The 24,025-nt window shown below is 37.1% G+C and overlaps 2 protein-coding genes across 3 annotated transcripts; both read right to left on the bottom strand.

Moving 5' to 3' along the window:
- Window positions 1–723: 723 nt before the first annotated feature.
- On the bottom strand, window positions 724–11,944 carry cnp (2',3'-cyclic nucleotide 3' phosphodiesterase). The gene is made up of 4 exons (XM_051715580.1): window positions 11,777–11,944; window positions 6,057–6,782; window positions 5,846–5,973; window positions 724–2,455 (listed from the first exon to the last, which is right to left on the bottom strand). The coding sequence occupies exons 2-4, from the start codon at window positions 6,748–6,750 to the stop codon at window positions 1,988–1,990; spliced, it is 1,290 nt and encodes a 429-aa protein (XP_051571540.1). The 5' UTR covers window positions 6,751–6,782; window positions 11,777–11,944; the 3' UTR covers window positions 724–1,987.
- A 1,957-nt stretch (window positions 11,945–13,901) lies between these two features.
- On the bottom strand, window positions 13,902–24,016 carry odad4 (outer dynein arm docking complex subunit 4). 2 transcript variants are annotated; one of them, XM_051715578.1, is made up of 12 exons: window positions 22,945–24,016; window positions 22,655–22,786; window positions 19,714–19,867; window positions 19,522–19,583; window positions 19,224–19,371; window positions 18,866–19,090; window positions 16,999–17,127; window positions 16,791–16,869; window positions 16,573–16,659; window positions 16,248–16,444; window positions 14,921–15,021; window positions 13,902–14,063 (listed from the first exon to the last, which is right to left on the bottom strand). In XM_051715578.1, the coding sequence occupies exons 1-12, from the start codon at window positions 23,059–23,061 to the stop codon at window positions 14,028–14,030; spliced, it is 1,467 nt and encodes a 488-aa protein (XP_051571538.1). In that variant the 5' UTR covers window positions 23,062–24,016; the 3' UTR covers window positions 13,902–14,027. The 2 variants fall into 2 exon arrangements, with proteins under 2 accessions (XP_051571538.1, XP_051571539.1); XM_051715579.1 differs by having other exon boundaries at window positions 22,655–22,828; window positions 22,945–23,026.
- Between the last annotated feature and the right edge of the window lie 9 nt (window positions 24,017–24,025).

The following is a 24,025-nucleotide window of genomic DNA, read 5'->3' as shown; positions in this document are numbered from 1 at the left end:
CATCAATTTCCCCTCTAGCATATGCACTGGAATGAGACTTCATACTTTTGGCAGGGAATTAAAGCCTGAGAACTATTGAGCAAGCTGACACAAATGCACATTCATGTGCATTCTGTCTAGTCTTGTGTAATGAGAGATACATGTGTGGAGGGAATATTTAAACCAAAACACAAAGAAAACTTATGGCAGAAGATTCTTCTCTGCTTGGCCAACTGAGTTAAGATAACTGTTTAGCTACAGTCGCAAACAGGCTAAAATTACTTTTATACAGTGTGTATAAATATATAAATATCAGTCTGCAAGCTTTTGTTGGTAACAGTCGCCACCGTGTGGAAAAATGCAAAACAGTGATTCAGACATCCAAGTGAAATAGGAAGAAGCACTTCTGCGCTCAATAGTTATGAACTTATAAAACAGATATTATGACATTGAGCCACTAAAATTGCAGTTACTTTTCCAGCATTTTAAAAGAACTTTCCATTTATGTAGAAACTGGCGATGGGTAAAGGCCAGCTGTTAGCTACAATTACACAAACTCAATTTGGGCAAAGAGGGAATCCAATTTAAGGGGAAAACTTATCCAAATCAAATGGATTGAGCATGCAACCACCTATTCGAAACAAATTACACGCATGCTCGATTTAAACTACGTAATGAATCAATTAAATCTTAACCATGTCAAGACCATAATTCACTCTTCAAAAAACAAGAACAAAGACAGGGTTGTCAGAGCTAAGCACATTCTTTTATTAAGTGTACAAAATCAAATGGAATAACAAGGTAAGTGCAAAAATATAGTGCCTTGATGTCAAAGACAAAGATAAGCATGGCTTCGGCCATCTAGAAACCTACAGAGGATGAAGGCATCAGATAGATGCTTGTCAGTATTCAGAGTGCACATTTTCCAGAACCGATATGAATAAGCATAAATGTACCATCACATGTGAAAACACTGGTTTAAGGAAAGAGCTGATTGTATGGAAAAATTGTCAGATATAATAAAGAGAAGTACAGGTTTGTGTTTGCCGATATTATGGGCTGCAATTCAAAAGGTGTCTCCCTTGGTTTGACCAACACTGTAAATGGTAAGTCTAAAGAGAGACCTGAGCCTTACCACAATACACACAATTTAGCCTAAAAACACATCTCACAGACAGTATGCAGATTCACATAAGAAAAAAAACTGAATTTTACATGATTGCAAGGAATAAGAACCGTGTCAAAATGTTGGCATGCACACAGAACAGCTCATTATCAGTGGTTATCGGAGATTAATAAAGGTGCAGCACGCATTCGTGGAAATTTTCATCATACAAGTCGTATCAGATCCACAGAGACTGAAGAAAGAGAGGGACATTGAAGAGGCACACTAAACTAACAAATTTATTATTGTTTCCAAACCTCAGCCCAAGTTCCTTTGATGTATGCATGTATAAACGGATCAAAACTACCACTACTTTTTTGCATGAGATAGATTCGAGCCAGAAGTTAGATCTAAATGCATATTGAGAATCTAAATCTTTTAATGGTACAGCAAACTAACCTCAAACTGAAGTTAGAGCTGTATAAGAGTAATGATCAACGAGAAAAGAGCTGGGACAGGGTACAAGTTGTGCTAAATCTAAGAGTAGGGAAGACCGACTGTAAATGCACCTGTGTGAAGTGAACAGGGATGGTGTGGAGGCCAAAGCCACATGAACTAGCTCCTAAAGAGTGAACTTTCCAGCAGAGTGATCTATTGACCTTAAGGCAGATACTAGAGCTCTTGTTGCCAGGCAAAAGGAAAAAGGCACCAGCTAAGAGAAAGCTGGGAATGTCTGGTCTCACATTGCCTGCCAAATCAACCCAAGCATCCCTGTGCACACACATAAGCTGCAAAACATACACGCAATCCTCCTACATACATGCGAAAACACAACATTCTACCCAGCCAACCGAGGGCCAGAGCCCTTGGAAAATGTCGTCTTCCCCTCTCTTCTCTTTGCTCTCACAGAATGGTACATTTTTTCTTTTTCTTCTCTCCATCCTTTTTGCTCTGGTCACTGGTAGGCTTGTCGTCAGAGAAGCTAGAGAAGGTGGTGTCTGCTGTAATTGGTTCCCTCAAGGCAAGGAACCAACGGCCCTCACCCAGGTAGGACAAAGTGCCCATCTCCATCTCTACCTGGGTACCCTCCTTGCCTTCTTTCTGCAGGCCCAGGATCTCCAGAAGATCAAAACCGGTCTGAACTGGCTCTGTTCCAGCAGAGCAACCTAATGTAACATGGGCACGGCTACCTGCTGGGAGACCTTCTACACTGGGCAGAAGAGCTGGAGGAACCTTGTCCTTGTCCGCCCCTTCAGGCCACAGCTTCATCTGAGTTTCTGTCAACGCCACACGGGCCCCAAACGTACGAGGGGTCACAATGAGAGCAGTGACGGAAAGCTCGTAAGATTTGCCAAATGAATCCTTGACCACCTATACAAAATAAAAAAAAATATATATCAGTGTTCAAATATGTGAATACACTTCTGGTCTACAACAGAGATCTTATTAATATTGTCAGCTGCTTTATGATAGAATGCTTTGAGTCAGGTCATTTTTAGACCCACTTATAAATGTTAGCCAAGAGTACATTTTTTACATATAATTTAGTCATTTATTAATTTTTCACATTCTTTTTTACCCTTAGAATTAAACAAATTTTGCCGCTGTGCCCTTAAGACTCCTGTGTAAATGCCCTCTTTGCAACTGAAACGAGCAACATTTTATTACATCAGAACAAGCTGTACTTCAAGCCTGTTTTCAATAAATGGTGTTTATGGAGCTAAGAAAGTTAAAGTTCTTAGGACAGTGAATACTTCAAAATTATCAAAATAATCACCAGTTTTGTAAGTGGCTTTGGGTAAAAGCATCTGTTAAATAATTTGTTTATTAATATTTGTTTAAACCCATAAAACTTCTATTGCTATTTTCATGGCAAAATTAGGTGAAACATATTACATAAAAACACTGAAATGAAAAGTAGTCATAAAACAAATTACTTTTTCACACAAATCATGAGTTAAACCGCAGATTTATTGAAATTTTTGCTCTGTTCCTCACACAATGCTATCTTAAATCACATCAAAACACTTTTACTTTACTGCATGACTTGCAATGCGATACATTAACGTTTGCATTACATAACCAACTATATTTACAAGTTTATTCGGCCACAATCGAGTTACAATGCAAAAGGACGGAGTACAAGTCCTATGGTGCATGCAAATCAACGCGTGAGCCAAAAGTGTCATAGAAGCACCAGAAAATGACATGGTTGCTTCTGCAATTGCATTTTTCATCTCACGTTTTCTTTTATGACACAATCAGTTAGGTTTAGTGTACACAGGTAGGTCTGGATGTTTTAAGGCTCTATAGAGCATTAACCTTAATCTGTTTGGAAAACTCACTTTTAGCGCCATACAGTGGACATTTCACCTTGGAACTACCGTAATGCGTGTAAGGAACCGTGTAAAGTAATTTTCCCACGCAATTTTTATGATATCAGAGCAAGGTTATTATAGTTTTGGGTTTTTAATTTAGTTTTAATCTTTACTTCGTATTCAATTTCAAATTAGTTTAGTTTCAGTTAATTTACCAATTGTGTTTGTTAGTTTTAGTTTCAATTAATTTCAGTTTTAGTATTTAATTTTAGTCTATCAATATATTTTATTTTTAGTTCCATTTCAGTTAACACAGATGAGTTAATGACTTGGCAGGGGACAACTTTGTTTAATGTTCTTTAAATTAAACTATTCCCTATCCAGCACAGATTACACATAGGTCTACAGTGTATAGCTAGGCTGACGTACAACATGGTAAAAACAACCAAGGACGACTTACAAATGTGGAGATACACTCACCGACCACATTATTAGGTACACCTGTACACCCACTTATTCATGTAATCATCTAATCAGCCAATCATGTGGCAGCAGTTCAATGCATAAAATCATGCAGATATGGGTTGGGACCTTCGGTTCACATCAACCATCAGAATGTGGAAAAATGTGATCAGTGATTTTGACGGTGGCATAATTGTTGGTGTCAGATGGGCTGGTTTGAGGAATCTCAGCAGCTACAGTTCTGCAGAATGCACAACACATCAAACCGTGAGGCAAATGGGCAACAACAGAAGACCACGTCAGGTTCCACTTCTGTCAGCCATGAACAGAAAGCTAAGGCTTAGATGGTGGAACCCATCTTCTGCTGTTGTAGCCCATCCGCCTCAACGTTCGACATGTTGTGCATTCTGAGCAGCTATTCTGCTCACTACAATTGTACAGAGTGGTTATCTGAGTTACCGTAGCCTTTCTGTCAGCTCAAACCAGTCTGGCCATTCTCCATTGACCTCAACAAGGCGTTTCTGCCCACAGAACTGCCGCTCACTGGATGTTTTTGTTTTTGGCACCATTCTGAGTAAACTCCAGAGACTGTGAAAATCCTAGGAGATCAGCAGTTACAGAAATACTCAAACCAGCCCATCTGGCAACAACAATCATGCCACGGTCGAAATCACTGAGATCAAATCTTTTCCCCATTCTGATGGTTGATGTGAACATTAACTGAAGCTCCTGACCCCTATCTGCATGATTTTATGCACTGTGGCCACACGATTGGCTTATTACATAGCCACATGAATAAGTAGGTGTACAGGTGTTCCTAATAAAGTGTTCGATGAGTGTGCGTATCCCTTTATTAAACAGCAATGGATGATGTGATTAAACAAGCTAATCCATTTATCTTGAACACTGAGCACATAACCAAATGTGCGCACATGCACATAAAACTCATGGCAAGTAGATGGCATGTTTGCAATGCAACAGATGGAGACATTTAAAGAAACAAAAACGATTTTGTAACATGCACGAGTCAAAGTATTAAAAACGAAAACAAATATTTTGAAAATTTCTATTTCGTTTTAGTTAGTTTTTAAGCAATGCATGATAGTTTTGGTTTAGTTTTGTGAAAATTTTTAATTTTGTTTTTCTAGGTTGTTTTTGGGATTTTGTTTCAGTTTTAGTTAACAATAACAACAACCTCAGATCAGACTATGGCTGTACGATTTTGACAAAGTCATACTGCGATTATTTTGAAAAATATTGCAATTGCGATTTGAACTGCGATTTTATAAACAAAACTAGTAGTAGCTGCTTTTGAACAAAATTTGGTAATATTTTGCCCAAGTTCTACTGCTGAAGAAAATACTTTGGCTACTATTTGAGGGTTCACACTTGAGTCCTCAAAAAAAAAAAAAAAATAATTCACTTCAGCCACAAACAAACAAATAAGAGTAAAACAAGCAGTCTTCGTATTCACATTGTACCTGTCCCACTGTGCACCTGTTTTTGTCCACTTTATTCATACATTTTTTTGGAACCCAGTGAAGTTTAATATTTTATTGTAGTATTATAGCTATATTATTATTTGTATTTCTGTAATAAAATAAAACTTGCATGTGACATTGCCATGTGGTCCAGTTAAACCAGAGTTCTAATCCGTCAAGCTTTTAATTTTTACGACATCTGCATAAGGAACTTTTGTGTAGCCGAGTTCTCATTCACAACAGCTGTATAATATGCTCCTAATTTTAACATATCCTCGGTCCACAAATACCCACTGCAAAAAAACACTAATAATAATACACCCAATATAATAACACAATACAGACAGGACAGAGCTACGCAAAAACTCAAACAAGCAGACCATTTATTTATTTAAATAAACTTCAGCCTTACGCAGTTTAATAATCACACATGGTCATAATGCACATTACGATTATCGATTAATTGTGAAGCCCTAGATCAGGCTGTATGGAACACTGACCTGTAGCTCCACATACTCTTTTGCCCCCTCTGCTTTGCCGTAGTCACAGAACTTTGTAGTGCAGTGGAGGGGCTGTACAGTCTGAAAGTACTGCTCAAGATCGACCTCTTTCTCTGCCTCACCAGTAACTGGAACAGAAAATCAGCATTAACATATCTACAAAAATACAAATGCTGAGTAGAATCATGACTGTATTTGCACAAACACTCACATTCACTAATGTGCTGTTTGAAGGCCTCCAAAGTGTCCAGCGTCTTGAGAAAGTCCATGGTGGCGCACTTTATCCGCTCCTCTTCCTCTGGAAGCAGAAACCAGCCAAAGAAGAGCGGTAGCTCTGGTTCTTTCTGCTCAGGCTCTGCCTCTTTTGGAAGCTCAGCTTGAACCCCCTCAGCCTCTGATGTTTGTACCTTATCCTCCTCTTTCGTCATATTCTCTGCACCTTTGTCGAGCTCTTCTGGCTTAGCATCATTCACAGCAGTAGGTTTGGACTCCGCCTCTTTGGCAGGCTCCTCCTCTTTCACAGCTTCTTCCTCCTGTTTCTCCAGTTCAGAATTCCCTTGAACCTGTGGTTCTTCAGACACTTTCTGCTGTACTGGCTCTGATGACTTTTCCACCTCAGGAGGCTTCTCGGAGGACTCAGCAGCTGGGCATTTCTCTGGAGCTACCTCAGAAGGTTTGGCAGAAGACACCACAGGTTCTATGGTTTTCTCTTTTTCTGGCAATTCCACAGCAGAATTCTCCATCACTGGGGTCTTCTCCTGTGAAATCTTTTGTTCAGGTGCTGTTTCTGGAGGTACATCAACCAACTCTACACATTTGGGCTCCGATTTCTCCTCCTGCTCCATCACCACTTCCTGTGTTTCAGCAACAGCCTCTGGAACTTCCCGATTCTGCTCAACTTCCATTGCCACACAGCAGGCTGTTTCTGATAATTCAACTGAAGCAAGAGTTAGCGTAAGTGCATTTTATATGAGATTACGGCATCTGGATAGTCAATCAATTGAATTACATGAGACCTCAAACTAGATGGGGTTAAAATGAGTGCTAGCTTCAGGAACACTGGGTAAACATTAACAGAAACTGAACTGTGAGTCTATCTTGCAGCAAAAGGCACAGAAATGCAATGTACACTGAAAAAAAAAAATATTGGAGCGAGATTTACCTAAATTTAAAAAAATCCTAGGAAACAATTTCAATACAGAAATTGCTAGTATTTAAGCATAAAAGCTAAAGTAAAGGATACACAATTCTTGGTGGCTTTAATTAGAAATTTTCAAGTTTACTTTGCAATACTTTGCAATGTTTCAAGTCAATTTTACTTATTCTGTTTGTACATTATACTCAAGCAATGCAGCACTAAGTGTACTGGCATTTCATTGCTTTAACATATTTAGTCAAATACCACACTACACAGAAGTCTTCCACAGGGTAGCTTAATGCTTGCCCAACATCTTGCATCAACTTGACATCAACTTGTTTTAAATGGCAATAGAAACAGGTTACAGATCATCCAGACCTGAACATTTGGTGCACAAAACATGATTATGGTAACAATCAGACAATTTATTTGTTCATATGTGTAATTTATAAAATTTACTTCAGACTTCACAAAACAAAAAGTTAAGACACTGTGAATTAACTTGCAAACAGTGAAAACATGCACGCTCATGAATTATTCAAGCTGGGAACACCAGCTTTGAAAAGTTAAGTACATTTTACTTATTTACCTGTGAAATTTACTCAAATTAGCAAATAAATATGACAAGGTATTCTACTTTAGGACTGATAAATTATGACACATTGTAAAGATAAACAATCATAAATAATATTTACTTACAAGTTAGAGCATTCATTTTTACTTGTTTGAATTGAGTACAAATGTAGAATTTACTTATTTTTTTCAAGTTCATGCTTAAACTTATTCAATGTAGAAAGTACTTAATCTTTCCTGCAATATTTACATCAGTTTTCAGTAGGGATGTCCCAATACCATTTTATTTTTTTAGAACAATCTTTCTGATACTCGCCGATACATAGTTCAATACCTTTGTTTTATTTTTTTCTGAACCACCTATCAACAGATTATTTCAAAATGGGGTTTAAATAAATGAATTAAAACCTTAAATCAAAATATAAAAATTACTTTAACATATTGTATTTATCAAATGAAGTGCTTATATACAGAACCTCACAGCACAATCCACATTCACTAGTGCTCTGCTCACATTTCAAGCGCGCTGCACATGCAAAAGTAAACTCATTAAATTGCAGATTTTGCGGTTAAATAATCTCACTAGGACATAACGTGATTAGAATTTTAGTGATTATAATTAGAAAAACGTACACTTCTTTAGACCCTTAAATCACAGTATATTTGCAGAATGTTCATAAAAGCTGAATGCTTGTAAAGAAAACATCTATTTTACTATCCACAATGGCATATTTCACTTGCGCATCCTCTGTACAGCCTCCAAATCTTGTCCTTCCAAGCAAATATGAAAACCACTGCTCTGTGAGACCAATACACATTTGGCATTGAATGAAATGCAATGCCACAGTGCATTCCTAGTGAAATTTGAGGAATTGTCAATGTAAGAGCTGCTTTCTCTCTGGCTTACACATTAATTACTCCTTTATCCATCTTCCACACTTTTCAAGAGGCCTAAAATAACCCGTGGACACTTCTGTCTATATGTTGCATAACTTAATTTGGGGAAAGTCTTCTACAGTTTCACGTAGTGTTGTCAAAAGTACCGGTACTTCGGTACCCAGATACCAGTGTTTCTGCAGTACCGAGCACCGACTCAATCCGGTACCAGCGTGCAGTATTACTGACACGACAGCTTTAAAATGCTCACACGCTTATTTTAAACGCATGCTCTGTTACTCCTTACACTGAAATGGAAAACATTTCAAATTAAAATCGTGACATGTCCTAGTGTGATTTATTAAACCGCCAACGGCTGCAATCTTAAACTGCGTTCACACTGCCAGCGACTTTGTCGCTGCATGTCGCCAGTGGCTGGCGGTTAGGTCGCTAGTGGTGTGTATGGAGAGTCACTGTTTCTTTACAATTAATTCAATTAATATTATTATTAAAATATTAGTATGGTTATTAATATGGTACATTTATTCACTATATCTGATCATTTATATGGTTTAATTTGCTGTCATACATGTAACATTTTCAAAACAAATTAAGTTAATTTTACAGGCTATTTGATGATTTAAACCTACTTGGAATCCCCACAATCTCAGATACACCTTTCCACACATAATGTTTCTTAAATATGTCCCTGTACGTGGGCAGAGACATATCATATAACACTGGTAAATTGCTAACAGCAAGGATTAGCCTTTCCTCCATCTTTCTGTCACTGCAGGAGCTGAGAGAGAGAAGGATCACGTGAGCTCTCCCATCTTCTTTCGTATTGGGTGTCGCTCCCGAAAGTCGCTCTTCATTTGCATAAAGTTAAACATTTCTCAACTTTGTCGCGTCGCTGGACATGCCCACATCTGGTTGCCAACGGTCGCCGGAAGTCACCAGCTCTTATTGAAAATGAATGAGATGAGGTTGTTTTGTTGCTGGCAGTATGAACACAGCTTTATCCTGGATGAGCTGCATACTTCGAATGTATAAATCCGACCGCTCAAACACAAGAGACTCCACAGACATTGAGAATCATTCACGTTGTATCAGATAACAAAGAGTAGAGCACTTCTCCATTATGAACCACGCAGCACATGTAAAATATATAATTAAATCACAGCATTTGCACTTTAATCTCAACTCAAACTTTATTTATATAGCATTTAAAGTGCTTCAGAGTAATACAATTTAAAACATAAAATTTCAAAATTACCACATACACAAACACCAGTAATCTAAAATACAAATACTTAAAAACTGTGTCCTACATTTCATTTGTCGGACTCAAAGGCCAGTGTGAAGAGATGACTAAAGTCTTCAATGATCACACTGGGCCATGTGAACTGTTTATCAGGAAAGTGAAGCATCCAGCAAAAAATATACATCATAATAAAAGCACGATTCATAAAAGCTTGATCCCTGAAATTGAAGAAATTGTGACAGAAATATATAACAACTGTATAGCAAAATGTAATATTCACTGTAATAATAATAATAACCAAGCAGTATATCACAAGCAAGACTGCTGTTGAATAAAAGTTTGAAGAAAAAAATGCAATGACATTTTCTCTTGTTAAAAGTTAATTAATTGGATTAGAATTTAAACTTTCAAATATGGAGTTCTGGAAAACAATTATTCAAATTGAGTAATAATTCAGTACCACATTATAATTAGCATATTTTTGCTTTGGTATCGAAATCCGTGAAATTTCACTGGTGTCAGTACCGACTACTGAAATTTTGGTACTGTGACAACACTAGTTTCACAGATAATGTACCATTACCCCGGATGTCTTGTGATGTCAGATTTCATACTAACAAGCAGAAATTAGGATGTGAAACGTCATGATTGATGTCAAAGGCCATGCTTTCATTGTGAAACCAGTTACTAGTTGTCATCACCAGTGTTCCCCATTTAAATGGAACTATGCAAATCTTTACAGCTTAATCAAATAAGCCTTTCATATCGCCCAGGCGATACAATTCACACCTTGATAACACAAACTTATGTTAATACCCAGAGACTAGATTTTACAATAACAAGCAAGGCTTTAATTTCACCTTGGACACAGTCCAAACTTTGATGAAAGTATGTGAAAAAGCAGAAGCGGGACCATGTTTTACATGAAGCTAGGCTGTAAGGCCAGAGTCGTGAGACACTAACACCTGCACATCATTTGGGCCGTTTATTTGTGGCTCTGTCTCAAAACCTAGTAATTTTTTTTTATAATAATATTTCACACATTATACATTTGCACATATACAGTGAAATTCTTTTTTTCACATATCCCAGCTAAGCTGGGGTCAGAGTGCAGGGTCGCCTACCTAGACAGCAGGCACGTTCAGAGCCAACTAAACTCAGTGGTTTTATGTCCAAAATGCTGTCTAAGCGGCCATTCCACACACACACACACACACACACACACACACACACACAAAAAGCTAGATGTAGTGCAACAAATAGAACAGAAGGCGTCTCGAGACGCGTTTTTTAAAAGTTGTAGTTGCCATTTAAATTGAAATGGCGCCTAAAAACGCGACCGCCCAGTACGAGAGATGCTGAAAAACAGGGAGACGCGGTGCAACGGTCAAAGACGTCCGTCTAGCACCCGTTTACATGGAGAAAAAATAATAAATAATAATAATAGAAAAACAGCGCAGACTGAGCGGTGTGAACGGCCCCATGCAGCCCAGGATGTTTGGACACAGCCTTTGTGTGGCCAAATTAGATTCGGACAGGCAACCTAATCTATGGAAGACAAAGAAAGCCCATCTTCTGCTTCAAATCTAACAGAAGCGGTGAACGTCCGCAAATTTCAACCGCAAATAACGATAATTTATTTGGAGACATTGCGCACAAGAATTTAGTTAACTATGAGGAGAATTGGTGCGCCAATTCAAAGAAATGTGGAAAGCACTTTTCACAATGCAACGAATGTATACAGGCTGTAGAAGGAATAAAACGGTCAGATGAAACGCTTCAGTTTGCATGCTCCGTTAATTAGGGGTAACAATACAAACCAAGCGATTCGGGAGTGGCAGTGCCCGACCACGCCGCATGCAGACAAAACAAATCAGCGTGGCAATGCCACGCACAGCAGGAAAAAGGAGCACACGCCATAAATACCTTAGTGTTTTTTTGTTTTGTTTTTGTTTTCAGCTAAATCTTTGTTGTCAAATAAACTCGAAAATTCTCGGTTTAAGATCTTATCTAAAATATTAAAAAGTAGACATAAAGGGGGAGAATGTTATGAAGAGTGCGCCATGTAAATGCAACTCACTTGATTACAACGTTGGCAGATGCACGAAATGCTGTCACCTTTCCCCGGGGCTTGAAGCTTCCAAACGCCGTACAGCCAAATTCCACGTTTCTCCAGAGCCCTGCACAGAAACCCCCGCCTGCCCGAGCACTAGCAATAATCAGGAAACAAAACGGAAACCACTGGCACTTGAGCACGCTCACAGCGTGCACGAGAGCGCGGGCGCGGGCTCGAACGGGAGATACAGATAGTACTTAACAGTCACATTTTAAGCGCGCTCCCGCTGCTTCACTTTTACTGACCCTGTTTCTCATTATGCACGTCAGCAACCTGAATATGGTCCTTCCCCCCATACCGCTAATCTTTATGTCTCGGTTGTTATTTATTACTCAGTTCTTCGTATTAATGGAGTTGGCTCTTAACGTTAAAGGAACATTACATGTTCAGTAGGCTACACGTTAAGCTAAATCGACAGCATTTTTGGCATCATGTTCATTACCACCAAAAAATTAATTTCTCCTTTTCTTTAAAAACAAAAAACAAAAACTCTGGGTTCCAGTGAGACACAATGAAAGTGAATGGGGCCAATCTGTAAACGTTACAATGCTCACTGTTTCAAAGGTATTGCCACAAGACTTAAACAAATGCGTGTTAACATGTTTTTAGTGTGATAAAATTGCAAAAATGTAATTGGATATAAGTTATAAAAGTTATATCCAATTTTACAACTTCATTGCCATGACGACATAACGGTGTAAACCCTGTAATCCTGCAAAAATGACAAATCAAAACTTCACAGCTCAAATAATATACAAGTTTTATCAGAATAATTAATGTAAGTGCTTTTATAAAATTATAAGCTTCACATTTCTGCCTTTAAACCCCTCAAAAATTGGCCCCATTGACTTAAATTGTAAGTGTCTCACTGTAACCTCCATTCTTGCTTTTTTTATTTATTTAAAAAGAATATGAGGAACAAGTAAAAATAATTTTTTGTGGTAAGCAACATTGTGCAACAACTACTGTCGACTGATTTTAATATTCCTTTAATTCCATAAAACGACAAATAATAAATCTAGTAAATGTAAATGCCTTAATATTTGTGGAGAAAAACATTGTGAAGTAACAAACAGATTGCAAAATGTTTCCAGTCATGCTACTTTTAAACAACAAAAGCACATATTGAATACTTAATGGATACTAAAAAGGTCCAAAGTTATCCAACTGAGGAAAAATATAAATGAAAACATGCTTTTGACAGGCTGAGATGTCAGTTTCATCTTGCTTTCCACACCTCTCACAAATCTGGACTTGACTGCCAACAGACTCACAGAGGTCCTTATAATCTTACATTAAGATTTGTATCATATTATAGTGGATATGTAGGAATTAAAATGAAGTATTCATTGTATACATTATTGTATTTGTAAAAAGCAGGAAATAGCTTTAAAGTCATGAGAAAGCATGCATACAGGCTTGTTCTACAGGAGGATACCAAGATACTTTTTAATAGCTGCAGTGTGCAGTTTTTGTCTTGTTGACATCTGTGAGGGACATGTGAAATGTGTGCAGGATTGCTAAGTAGTTATGTGTTTTGACATTGCACTGACAAGTTGAGCAGGTAAGAATCTTGCTTTAGCTTATCTGCCTGGAGTTAAGCTCAAATGTAGGCTGGTTGCAGCTGCTTTTCTTAAGTGTTTGCATAATTGAAAGATGTAACCCACACAAACATACTCTCACACACAAACTGGCAGATGTTCATAGTTTCGTAACCTGTCACCGGACTGATACTGGTCTTGGGTTTTGTTGACAATTAGTTGTCAATTAATTGGAAATTACACATAAACATGTTTTGATTATCGAGTAAAAAAATACTTCTCTATCAACAGAGAAGTATTTCAACAGAAGGTACATAATGATCACATGTGTGTGCATATTGCAAAACATTAACAATGTCTGGACAACATCCTTTGGACATTGGCATCACAAATATCAAGTATGATTTATTTTACCTCCTGAACTGTGACAGTTTATTTATGTAAAACTATGCCAAACATCTTTTTACCCACAAGGAAACAAGCACAGAGAAGGTGATCATTAAACTCAAAGTAGTCCTTAACCAATGACAGCCAAATGCAATCCAAAACATTGTTCCACACGCAGACTTTATTCCACTGGTTGAGCATGAAGCTTAGAAGGGATGCATTAGTTCTGACTTGTCTTGGGAAATTATTCAGTCGACTGCAGCCATGTTATTCAGTAGGGTTTTGTGTTACTGAGTCACTTTTTGTCTTGCTTCACGAAGAGCCTGCTGGGCCAGAAATTGAGGAATTGAAGTGAATAAAAAAACAACAAAGAAACATAAGCAAGTATGATATCAGAGGGAAGTAACACAAGAATTAGATGGCAGAGAAGAAAATGAATAATGATTGTAGGTTCCTATTATGACAACTTGTAATGAAAAATATTCTAGCACTAGACTGTTTTAAATGAGACACAAATGCCTTAGTGCAACATCAGAGTCAACAAATGCAATTGCAAATTTAAAAGGAATGTTCCAGGTTCAATACAAATTAAGCTCAATCAACAGCATTTGTGGCATAATTAATTTTGACTCATCCCTCCTTTTCTTAAAAAAAGAAAAGAAAAGAAAGAAAAAAATCAAGGTTACAGTGAGGAACTTACAATGGAAATTAATTATGCCACAAATACTGTTGATTGAGCTTAACTTGTACTGAATCCGGTATATTCCTTTAATGACCAAAGTTTACAGAATAATTTCCTCCTCTTCTGTCGGTCAGACAAAACAGATAGTCCCGCTCCAAACTCACACCATTGGTTGAGCCAATATGGCTGGTCTGGTCAGGATGCTCAAATAGCAAATAGAGCATTGTTTTGAAAGCAGAGAAATCGACCTATGAATGTTTTATGTACAGGTTCTGCGTATTAAACTGGGATAGGAGAAAGTAATGTAGTCCAAACTAACAATGACTGGTATGTTAGTTTTCTGTGACGTAAACAGAAACAAAAGTATATATCCTTTGTTATTGAGAATCTCAGTCATTTTAATGTAGTCTGAATGGGACTAAAAAGAGAGAGGCACATGATATAGAGTGACGGATGAGGAAGAGAGTGAGAGAGGAGGATAGGAATGTTTGTGTTGACCTTCTGGATGGCTTCTCTGGCAGAGTCGTCCTGCAGCAGTTTTGCCCGGTCAAGTGCCCTCTCAAAGTGTAAAACACTGGCCTTGCAGTTACCCAGCTTCACTGTGTGATACAACAATCGTGCAGTGTAGCACAGATCAAATATACAAAATTACCACATTAACTGGAAAATTAGATTACAAAGCAACAGTTCACCCAAAAATGAAAATTCTGTCATCTTTTACTCAACCTCATGTCATTCCAAACCCCCCAAATTTTATGTCATGCTCCAAAAAAGGACAAAAACCACAATAAAACTAAAAGCAAAATAAAACTTGTGAGCTTATAACTTGTGTGCTTTATTCCAAGTCTTCTGAAGACATATAACTTTATGTGAGGAACAAGCTGTTAATCTAGCTTGACAGTCATGGTGACTATCCACTTTCATTGTTTGGAAAAGAGCAGCCTGGATATTCTGTTATAAATAACTAGAGGTAGACCGATATATCGGTTTTACCGATTAATCGTTGCCGATAGTTACTTTTTGGCACTATCAGTTATCGGAAAAAATCTATGCCGATAGTTTGATTCTACAGTTAGAACGTCTTGGTTCTACAGAATAAAAGCGGCCTCTCATAATTTACAATAATCATTTATATTTTATCCTCACTTCAAAGCATATTTTGTTGTTTTGATTAGATAATCAAGTGTTCTAAATTGAAGCAAGGACATGAAAAGAAAAATACAAGTATACGGAAACATGCCCCATCAGCCCATACATTGTGTCTCAACTTTTGTGAATTGTGAATAATAATTAAACTTATTCCTCACTAAACCTTATCAGATGACATATATTTACTAAACCCTTCATCTGGTGAATATATAGGCTATAAAAAGCTAAATGTCCCTTAAGAGTCCCTGTTGTGTTTCATGCTTGTTTATAGTTAAAAGTCCTGCATTATGCACCCAGTTTTGTATTTTTTCAGGTTACTATTGGAATTTTGGTTCCAAATACAAACTGCCTCTTGGATTATATTCATTTTGGACTCTTGTTATCTCTTGTCTGTTCCCGTCATAGTAAGGAAAGACTAAGAAAATATTTTTACATTATATAAAATCAATTTTAAAAACTATCGTATGATTAATCGTTATCAACATTTTCCACCACCTTAGTTATCGGTATCGGCAAAATCCACAATCGATCAACCTCTATAAATAACTCTTTTTGTGTTCCAAATACAGGTCATAAGTCATGACAGAATTTTCATTTTTGAGTGAACTAACCCTTTAATGGTCACAGAGTGTATGACTTTTTGGGCAGGATTCTAAGCAGTGTAGTTTGGACTCACATTCTGCCTGTGCCACTAACACACTGGCATTGAGCTGCCATTTCTCATCACTGATGTCATCAGCAGCCGTGAGAGAGTGAGAGCCATAGTCTCTTGCTTCAACGTAATGCTTCAGCTCCAGGTAACAGCGGCCGATCTCATGGAACAACCAGGCTTTCTCTAACCCACCACATGCTAGAGGAACCTTTTCCTCCCACCTACATCAACACATAAAAAAAAAAACACAAAAAAAAACCAAACAAATCAAACATCAGGGGTGAGCATATATTTGTCTGTGTATTTTAACACCAGTAAGTAAACATTAATTAAAGGCAGATGCACTTACACATCTATAGCTTGCTGAAACTTTCCTATGCGTGCGTACACACGGCCGATATTGTCCAGAGCTCTGGATTTGCTGTCTGTCAGGTTTCTGTGAAACAAAACACAAATCAAACACACATGAATAATAGGTTATTAACAAACAATTGATGTTAATTAAACCAGCAAAAAGAACAAACAAATCAGCACAAGGTATTTTTCCTGTTCTCAGTAGAAGCGCACCCTTGCTTGGCCAGCTCCAGGTCCTTCTCATGATGATTTAGAGCCTTGTCCATTTTCCCAAGATCCATCAGTGCATTACCTGAACAGATCATAAGTGAGAGAGAGACAGAGTCTCTTAACATGGAGTTCAGTGCTGCATGTCTGATTGTGGTGCTATTGATATTTTCCATTTAGGTGAAGGGGAGATATGATTCCAGATCTGTTTTACCAATGCAGCTGTGCAGGTTCCCAAGCACTTCTCTTTTATTAGGAAGAACCTCCTCAGTCCATCCCTGCACTGTCTTCATGAGCTCACGGGCCTTTTTCAGGCTGCTCTCTGCATTACCTGCACTCAAAGCTGTAAATGAAACAAAATAACATGTAAATACACAACACATACATAACTACCTGAATAGGCCATTGGAGTGTGTTGGCAGTTGCTTGCATGTCACCTCAGAATGTTCACTAACCACTGACTAATCAGCAATAAGCCTGAGGCTAGGCTTCTTCAAACAGGGTAAAATAAAATCATATTATGTTTAAAGTAATTATTTTGTCATTCATTTTCAATGGAAATAAGTTGGTATAAAATGGCTATTTTAGAATAGCATGTTTTAACTTTACACAATGATAATATTGCTACAGCTGCACTTAAAAGCAAACAATGATTTAAATTAGTAGGACAGAAACCATAACATCATGAGCTGGCTTTAATCAAAGTATTTTTAGCAAGTCAGTCAGTCCACTGGCAGCCATTTTTGGAATGTTCTTAGGAAGCTATTTTTCTATGTAAACAAGCAGCATACAAGTGCAGCTCCTATCTACTCGAATGGGGAAAGACCGAAATCTCCAAAATGGTTGGTCAAGATTATGATCAAAACATATTTCAAATCAGCATTAAAATCTGACAACACTGAAATCATAAATTCTTTACCTCAGATTACACTAAAAAACGAAAAAGAAAATTCCCATCGTATTTAGCTAATGCTCATGCGTGTTCTCGAGTTGATTGGCGATGTCTGTATCTAAAAGGTGATTGACTTTAATGTAACAGTTCAATGTAAAGTTATTGAAAGGAATATTCCAGGTTCAATACAACTTAGGCTCAATTGCCAGCATTTGGGGCATAATATTGATTACCACAAATAATATTTTCAACTTGTCCTTTCTTTATTTAAAAATCACAGTTACAGTAAGGCACTTACAAAAGAAAGTGAATGGTGCCAAACTATAAACATTAAAATACTCACTGTTTCAAAAGAATAGCAACAAGACTTGTTTATCGAACAAGAGTCATGTTAACATGATCTATATGATTTTAGTGTAATAAAATTGTTAATAGGTTTTGTGTCTTCATGGCAATGACTTTTGAAACAATGTGTTGTATAATGCTTATAGACTGGCCTCAATCACGTCCATTGTAAGTGCCGTACAGTAACCATAATTGTTACAGAATAATGCATGTAAATGTTTTTATAAAATGATAAGCTTAACATTTCTGCCTTTAAACCCCTTCCAAAAATTGGCCCCATTCACTACCATTGTAAGTATCACTGTTACCAAGATTAAAACATTTTTAAACAAATGAGGAACAAGTTACAAATATTTGCTGTGGTAATCAACATTATGCCACAACTGCTGTCAATTGAGTTTAACCTGTACTGAACCCAGAGTATTCATTTAAATATATAAATTCATACATATGATTTTGTAAATACAATAATTTTATTTTGGTCAGACAGGCTGTGCAGCATAATTAAAAATAAATAAATAATTACCATAAATAGAAATTGAGTATCCATCAACTTGGCATCCACAAATTATGTGCAACTCAATGGACACTCAAACAGCTCAGTTGATTGCAATGTACTGCAAGAGTTCCTAACTTATCCTCAGGTTGTTCCTGAGGACTCTTCTTTCCATTAGTGTTTAATAGGTCACTTGAGAGGAAAAATGTCTGGTACACATAGAAAAGTAGATAATATCCATCTAAATATTGGTTTGTGTGTGTAATCTGAGAAAGTGTCCATGACACATTTCTTGTTAGAAAACTAAAGCTCTGACTTTGACCTCTCTCTAACTCTCCAGGGCTTCACCTGTGTCAATCTCTTCCAGGCTGGTGAGGACATAGCGGGTGGGATCAGAGGGAGGGTTGTGGAGAGCCCGACTCCACTGATGCTGCATTAGTTTTCTGTCCTGCTGGCGTGCATACATGGGCTTCTGTTGCCGCCAGAACTCTGTCCGTGTGTCCAGGTATGAGATACAGCCTATGATCAGATCTTGCACACGCTCTCCAGTTCGTATTTTACTTTTTATGAGATCTGTATCAGATCAGATAACAGTTCACTATTCTGAAAACACAGCTACACACATACACACACAAAGACAACCACACACAAACAAGTTTCAACTAGTTCTACAATAGTTCTAGAATATGAAAATAAACATACATACCCTCATCTTGGAGAAGTTTCTCCAAGTATTTTCTGTCGCTGTATAGCTCTCCCAGAAGTTGCTTGGCTGTTCTTTCACTTCTGGGCATCTTCTGACCATGTTGTCTCGGTTCCTTCTTATGAGAATGGATCAAATGCTTTTGACGAATCTTTGTGATCATTTACAACAAACAAATACATATTACTTACTGCATGTATTTACTGAATTTAACATAAATGCAGACACAAACAGTGGTAGGGTGAGCAAGGGAGGCAGGCTGTATAAAAAGAGAAAAAAGAGATAAACAATGCCAACTCACCCCATCAGACTTGTGGAAGAAAGACAAGTCTCCGTTGGTCTCCAGCTTCACAGATGAAGGACCTTTGGAATTAGGAGAGGGACAAAAAAAATCAAGGTTTCTTAAATGAGAAAAGAGTCACATTGCAGTGTAAGCAAAATATGACCTCCACATTTTTCATCATGTTATGTCTGAGATTCCCTAATGACTTACTCCCAACAGAGTTGTCAATTGCCTCTTGAGCTTTCTGAATACCCAGTCTGAACTCCTGAAGCTCTGGACGTAGCTTATGGCCTCTGTGATAGTAGACCAATGCAAACTCAAAATCACCCATAGTGTACAGGGCCTCTGCCTTCTGATACAGACCCTGCAGGAGACATGAGGATGAAATGAGAGAGTCATATGTTGCCTATTAGCAAAAGCATTTCATCCAAAGCAACTTACAATACTGAAAAGACAAAACACCTGAAGCAATAGAGTGTGTTTCTGATTACTCATCATTCTTTCATAATCACAAACCCTACATGACTCAGCATGCTTTGTGGTAATTAGCCAGCTTCTTAACGATTAGGTCATTGCCATAACAAGTATAGTGTAGTCTTGCACTTACCAGAACAGCACTTGATTTGATACATATTTAATTATCAGTACCTGGATAAAGCAGCAAAAATAGAAGTATTGGTTTTCTTCCTGAAACTCAGATTCTCCATTTAATTCTAACCACTAACTAATAGTGATTGTGTACCCAACTAACAATATTTCGTGTCCAGAACATTCTGGGAACGTTAGTTTATGGTTATAAAAATAAAACCTAATAAAAAGTCCCCCCAAAAATTAGAAAATGGCAACCATACGCTAACGTTAGGGGAACGTTCTGTATTTGCTGGGTAGAAGCTATACACAAAACCAAACAGATTTTCAGTTTCCATTCATATAAGGTTTATTGCAATTATTTATTATATCCAGTGTTGGGTAAGTTACTCAAAATAACCACTACAAATGACTAATTACTTCTCTAAAATGAAATCAGATTACTACTTATTTTACCTTCTACATTATTTTTCCTTAAGTTTTTTGTTTTTTGCTCAAATTCAAAATGTCCTCCTCATTCATTATTGCACACCCTTCAGCTGTCTCAGAAACACTTACAGACGTACATATGACTTCATATTTAAATGTATTATACAGATTACTTTAGTGCAAGTAATGTACTTAAAAATAATTACTTTAATTGAAAGTCAGTAACTGTAATCTGATTACAAGAATTTAAAATGTAATGACTTACACTACTTTCTTTTGACTAAAAGTAATTAGATTACAGTAGTTAATTACTTTGTAATTGGATACACCCAACACTGATTTTATCTACCTAGGCCTTTCACCAAATGACTACAGCCCCATAAACTCCCTGTGCCAGTGCATTGACGAAATGAACAGTTGGATGTGCCGAAACTTCCTTCAGTTAAATAGCGACAAGACAGAGGTCATTGTATTTGGCAACAAAGTCAAAATTCCCAAGGAGAACCTTGACTCCAGGGATGTAAAGACAAAAAAATCAAGTCAGGAATCTAGATGTCATTCTGGAGTCAGACCTTAGTTTCGGTAGTCATATCAAAGCAGTAACTAAATCAGCTGACTATCACCAAAAAAACATATAGGGAGAATTAGATGTTCTGTATCCAGGCACGACTTAGAAAAACTTAACTGCAATGGACCTCTCACCGGTCTTTCCAAAAAGACCATTAGACACCTCCAGCTCTCTCAGAATGCTGCTGCCAGGATTCTGACCCGAACCAAAATATTTGAGCATATTACTCCAGTCCTCAGGTCTTTAAACTGGCTTCCAGTTAAATTTAGAATTGATTAAAAAAAAAACAAATTTGCATTCTTTTCCTTTTTTTATTCAGTTTAATCATATTTAATTCATTTTTAAAATGTATTTTAGTACTGTTTATTCTCATTCTCATTTCTTGATCTTAATTGGTTTTAATTTTGATTTTTTATGTATCCTGTATTTTCTTTATTATTTTTATGTAAAGCAATTTGAATTACCATTGTGTAGGAAATGTGCTATAAAAATAATCTTGCATTGCCTTGCCTATATCATTAATAGATTGTGGTGTTTGTGGTGACTGATGGGACAGGACATTATTAATTGACAGGATTGGAAGTCTTTATTAGTGCCCTACTTCTGTTAGATTCGTCCTTACATAATATAAATTATGCCCCCTTCAGGACATTAAAGGGAATGTTCACCCAAAAATGAAAATTCTCTCATCATTTATTCACCCTCATGTATCCCAGATGTATATGACTTTCTTTCTTCTGCTGAACACAAACAAAGATTTTTTGCTCTGTAGGTCAACACAACGCAAGTGAATGGTGATCAGACCTTTCATGCTCCAAAAATCACATAAAGGCAGTATAAAATTAACCCATAAGACTTCAGTGGTTAAATCCATGTCTTCAGAAGCAATATGACAGGTGTGGGTGAGAAACATATCAATATTTCAATCCTTTTTTCTTTTCTTTTTACTATAAATCTCCACTTTCACTTTTAGAATGTGAAAGTGGAGATTTAACATTGATCTGTTTCTCACCCACACCTTTTGTATTGCTTCTGAAGACAAATGTAACCACTGGAGTCATACTGATTACTTTTATACAGCCTTTATATAATTTGAAAAGTCTGATCAACATTCACTTGCATTGTTAGGACCTACAGAGCTGAAATATTCTTCATATTTGTGTTCACTTGAAGAAAGTCATACACATCTGGGATGACATGAGGGTGAGTAAATGATGAGAGAATTTTCATTTTTGGGTGAACTATCCCTTTAATTGCATTGCCCTTTTGCTGAATCTCACAATGTTCAGAACAATTACTTTTGTAGGAAATTCTTCATATTGTTAAATCTTAACGATCTATTGCTTTATATAAATGTTTTCGAATCCTTCATATTTGTAATAATGATCTCACGCTTCGTAAATACGTTCTTCGTATTGTTACATCATAAGGAGCTCTTGTGCAGTGTAGCTGACCGTTCGCACCGAACGCATTTTTGCATCCGTCTGCGCAGTTTTTTGTTTTCCTACGTAAACGCGCTAGACGCCACATTTTTAGACGCAGAAAAATATACACAGGTCAACACACCTTAAAGAAGTCCTTGTTATCTTCGAGGGATGCCTCGGCATCTTTCAGCGCGCTCTCTGCGTCTCCCAGCTTCACATAACACCTGGATCTAGCCACTAGACAGTTCTTCTCACCCGGCTGTAAACTTAAAGCCTGATAAGACAGCAGAGAAGACACTTATTCTATCCAAAGAGACTTTTTAAAAAAAAAAAAAAAGAAAAAAAAGAAAGATCAGTAACGATAAAACACTCCGTTTAGACAATCACATTTATTAATAAAGGTGTATTTCCTGTAAAGTAACATTAGCTTACCGCGGAGAAGCTCTCAACAGCTTTAACATACTCTCCCTTGTGAAATAGCTGATCACCTTCAGCCATATATGTGGTAAAGGTGCTCTTTGGTCCTTGTTCTTCTCCGTTTTCGAACATTTTATCGTATTTTGACTGCACTATATCATCGATACATAAAGCACTGGTCAGAGACGGGCCTGTCTGCTGTATCCTAGCAACAAGCCTAACAAAACCCAGAGGAACCAATGAACAGTGAGAGGAAATCTGACTAGCTTACCAATATAACTTTCCATTTTACGGTCTTTAAAGGAATATCCGAGTTCAATACAAGTTCATTTGACAGCATTTGTGACAATGCTGATTAAAAACAAATTTTTACTCCTTTAAAAAAAAAAAAAAAAAAAAAATTCTGTGTTCCAGCGAGGCACTTACAATGGAAGTGAATGGAGCCAATCCATAAACGTTAAAATACTCACCATTTCAAAAGTATAGCCACAAGACATAAACAATATGCGTGTTAACATGATTTCTGTAAAAAGGAGGGACAAGTCCAAATTCTTTTGTGGTAATCAACATAGTCACAAATGAGTGACAATGTGTCGAGTGAGCTTAACTTGTTTTGAACCCGGAATATTCCTTTAATGTATCCCCTGGCTGTTCCCCGTTTTGTTGTTTAGTTTTTTTTTTAATGTTTCCTCTATGTTGATAGAGCAACCCCAAAGAAAAAAATACAATTAAAAAAATCCCCCCCCTCCCATAATAAATGGACTATATTTCAGCAAACTTTTCTACACCTCTTGAAAATATAAAGATATAAAATGACCTATTTATAGTGCAACTACTACAGCATTTAAAATATTCCTGGTCAGGCAAAATATAGTCACCTTTGAAATGTATTAGAGACAGCGAATTTGAGTATTTGGTGAAGGGAAAAACAGAGAGAGGCTTCCTTTATTTACATGGCTTTTTAAAAACGGTCCATAGTCAAGACTGTTCCTGCAGAGTGAGCCAAGTCAGGATGGACACTGGCCAAGTTCAAAATGGCATACTAACATACTACTATTACTACTATCTGGCAGAAGCAGGAACAGTAGTATGGGTA

The sequence above is a fragment of the Myxocyprinus asiaticus genome, chromosome 14, assembly GCF_019703515.2.
Source record: "Myxocyprinus asiaticus isolate MX2 ecotype Aquarium Trade chromosome 14, UBuf_Myxa_2, whole genome shotgun sequence".
Classification (NCBI taxonomy): domain Eukaryota; kingdom Metazoa; phylum Chordata; class Actinopteri; order Cypriniformes; family Catostomidae; genus Myxocyprinus; species Myxocyprinus asiaticus.
Note: the sequence above shows the minus strand (reverse complement) of the source record. Positions and strands in the feature narration are given on the sequence as shown.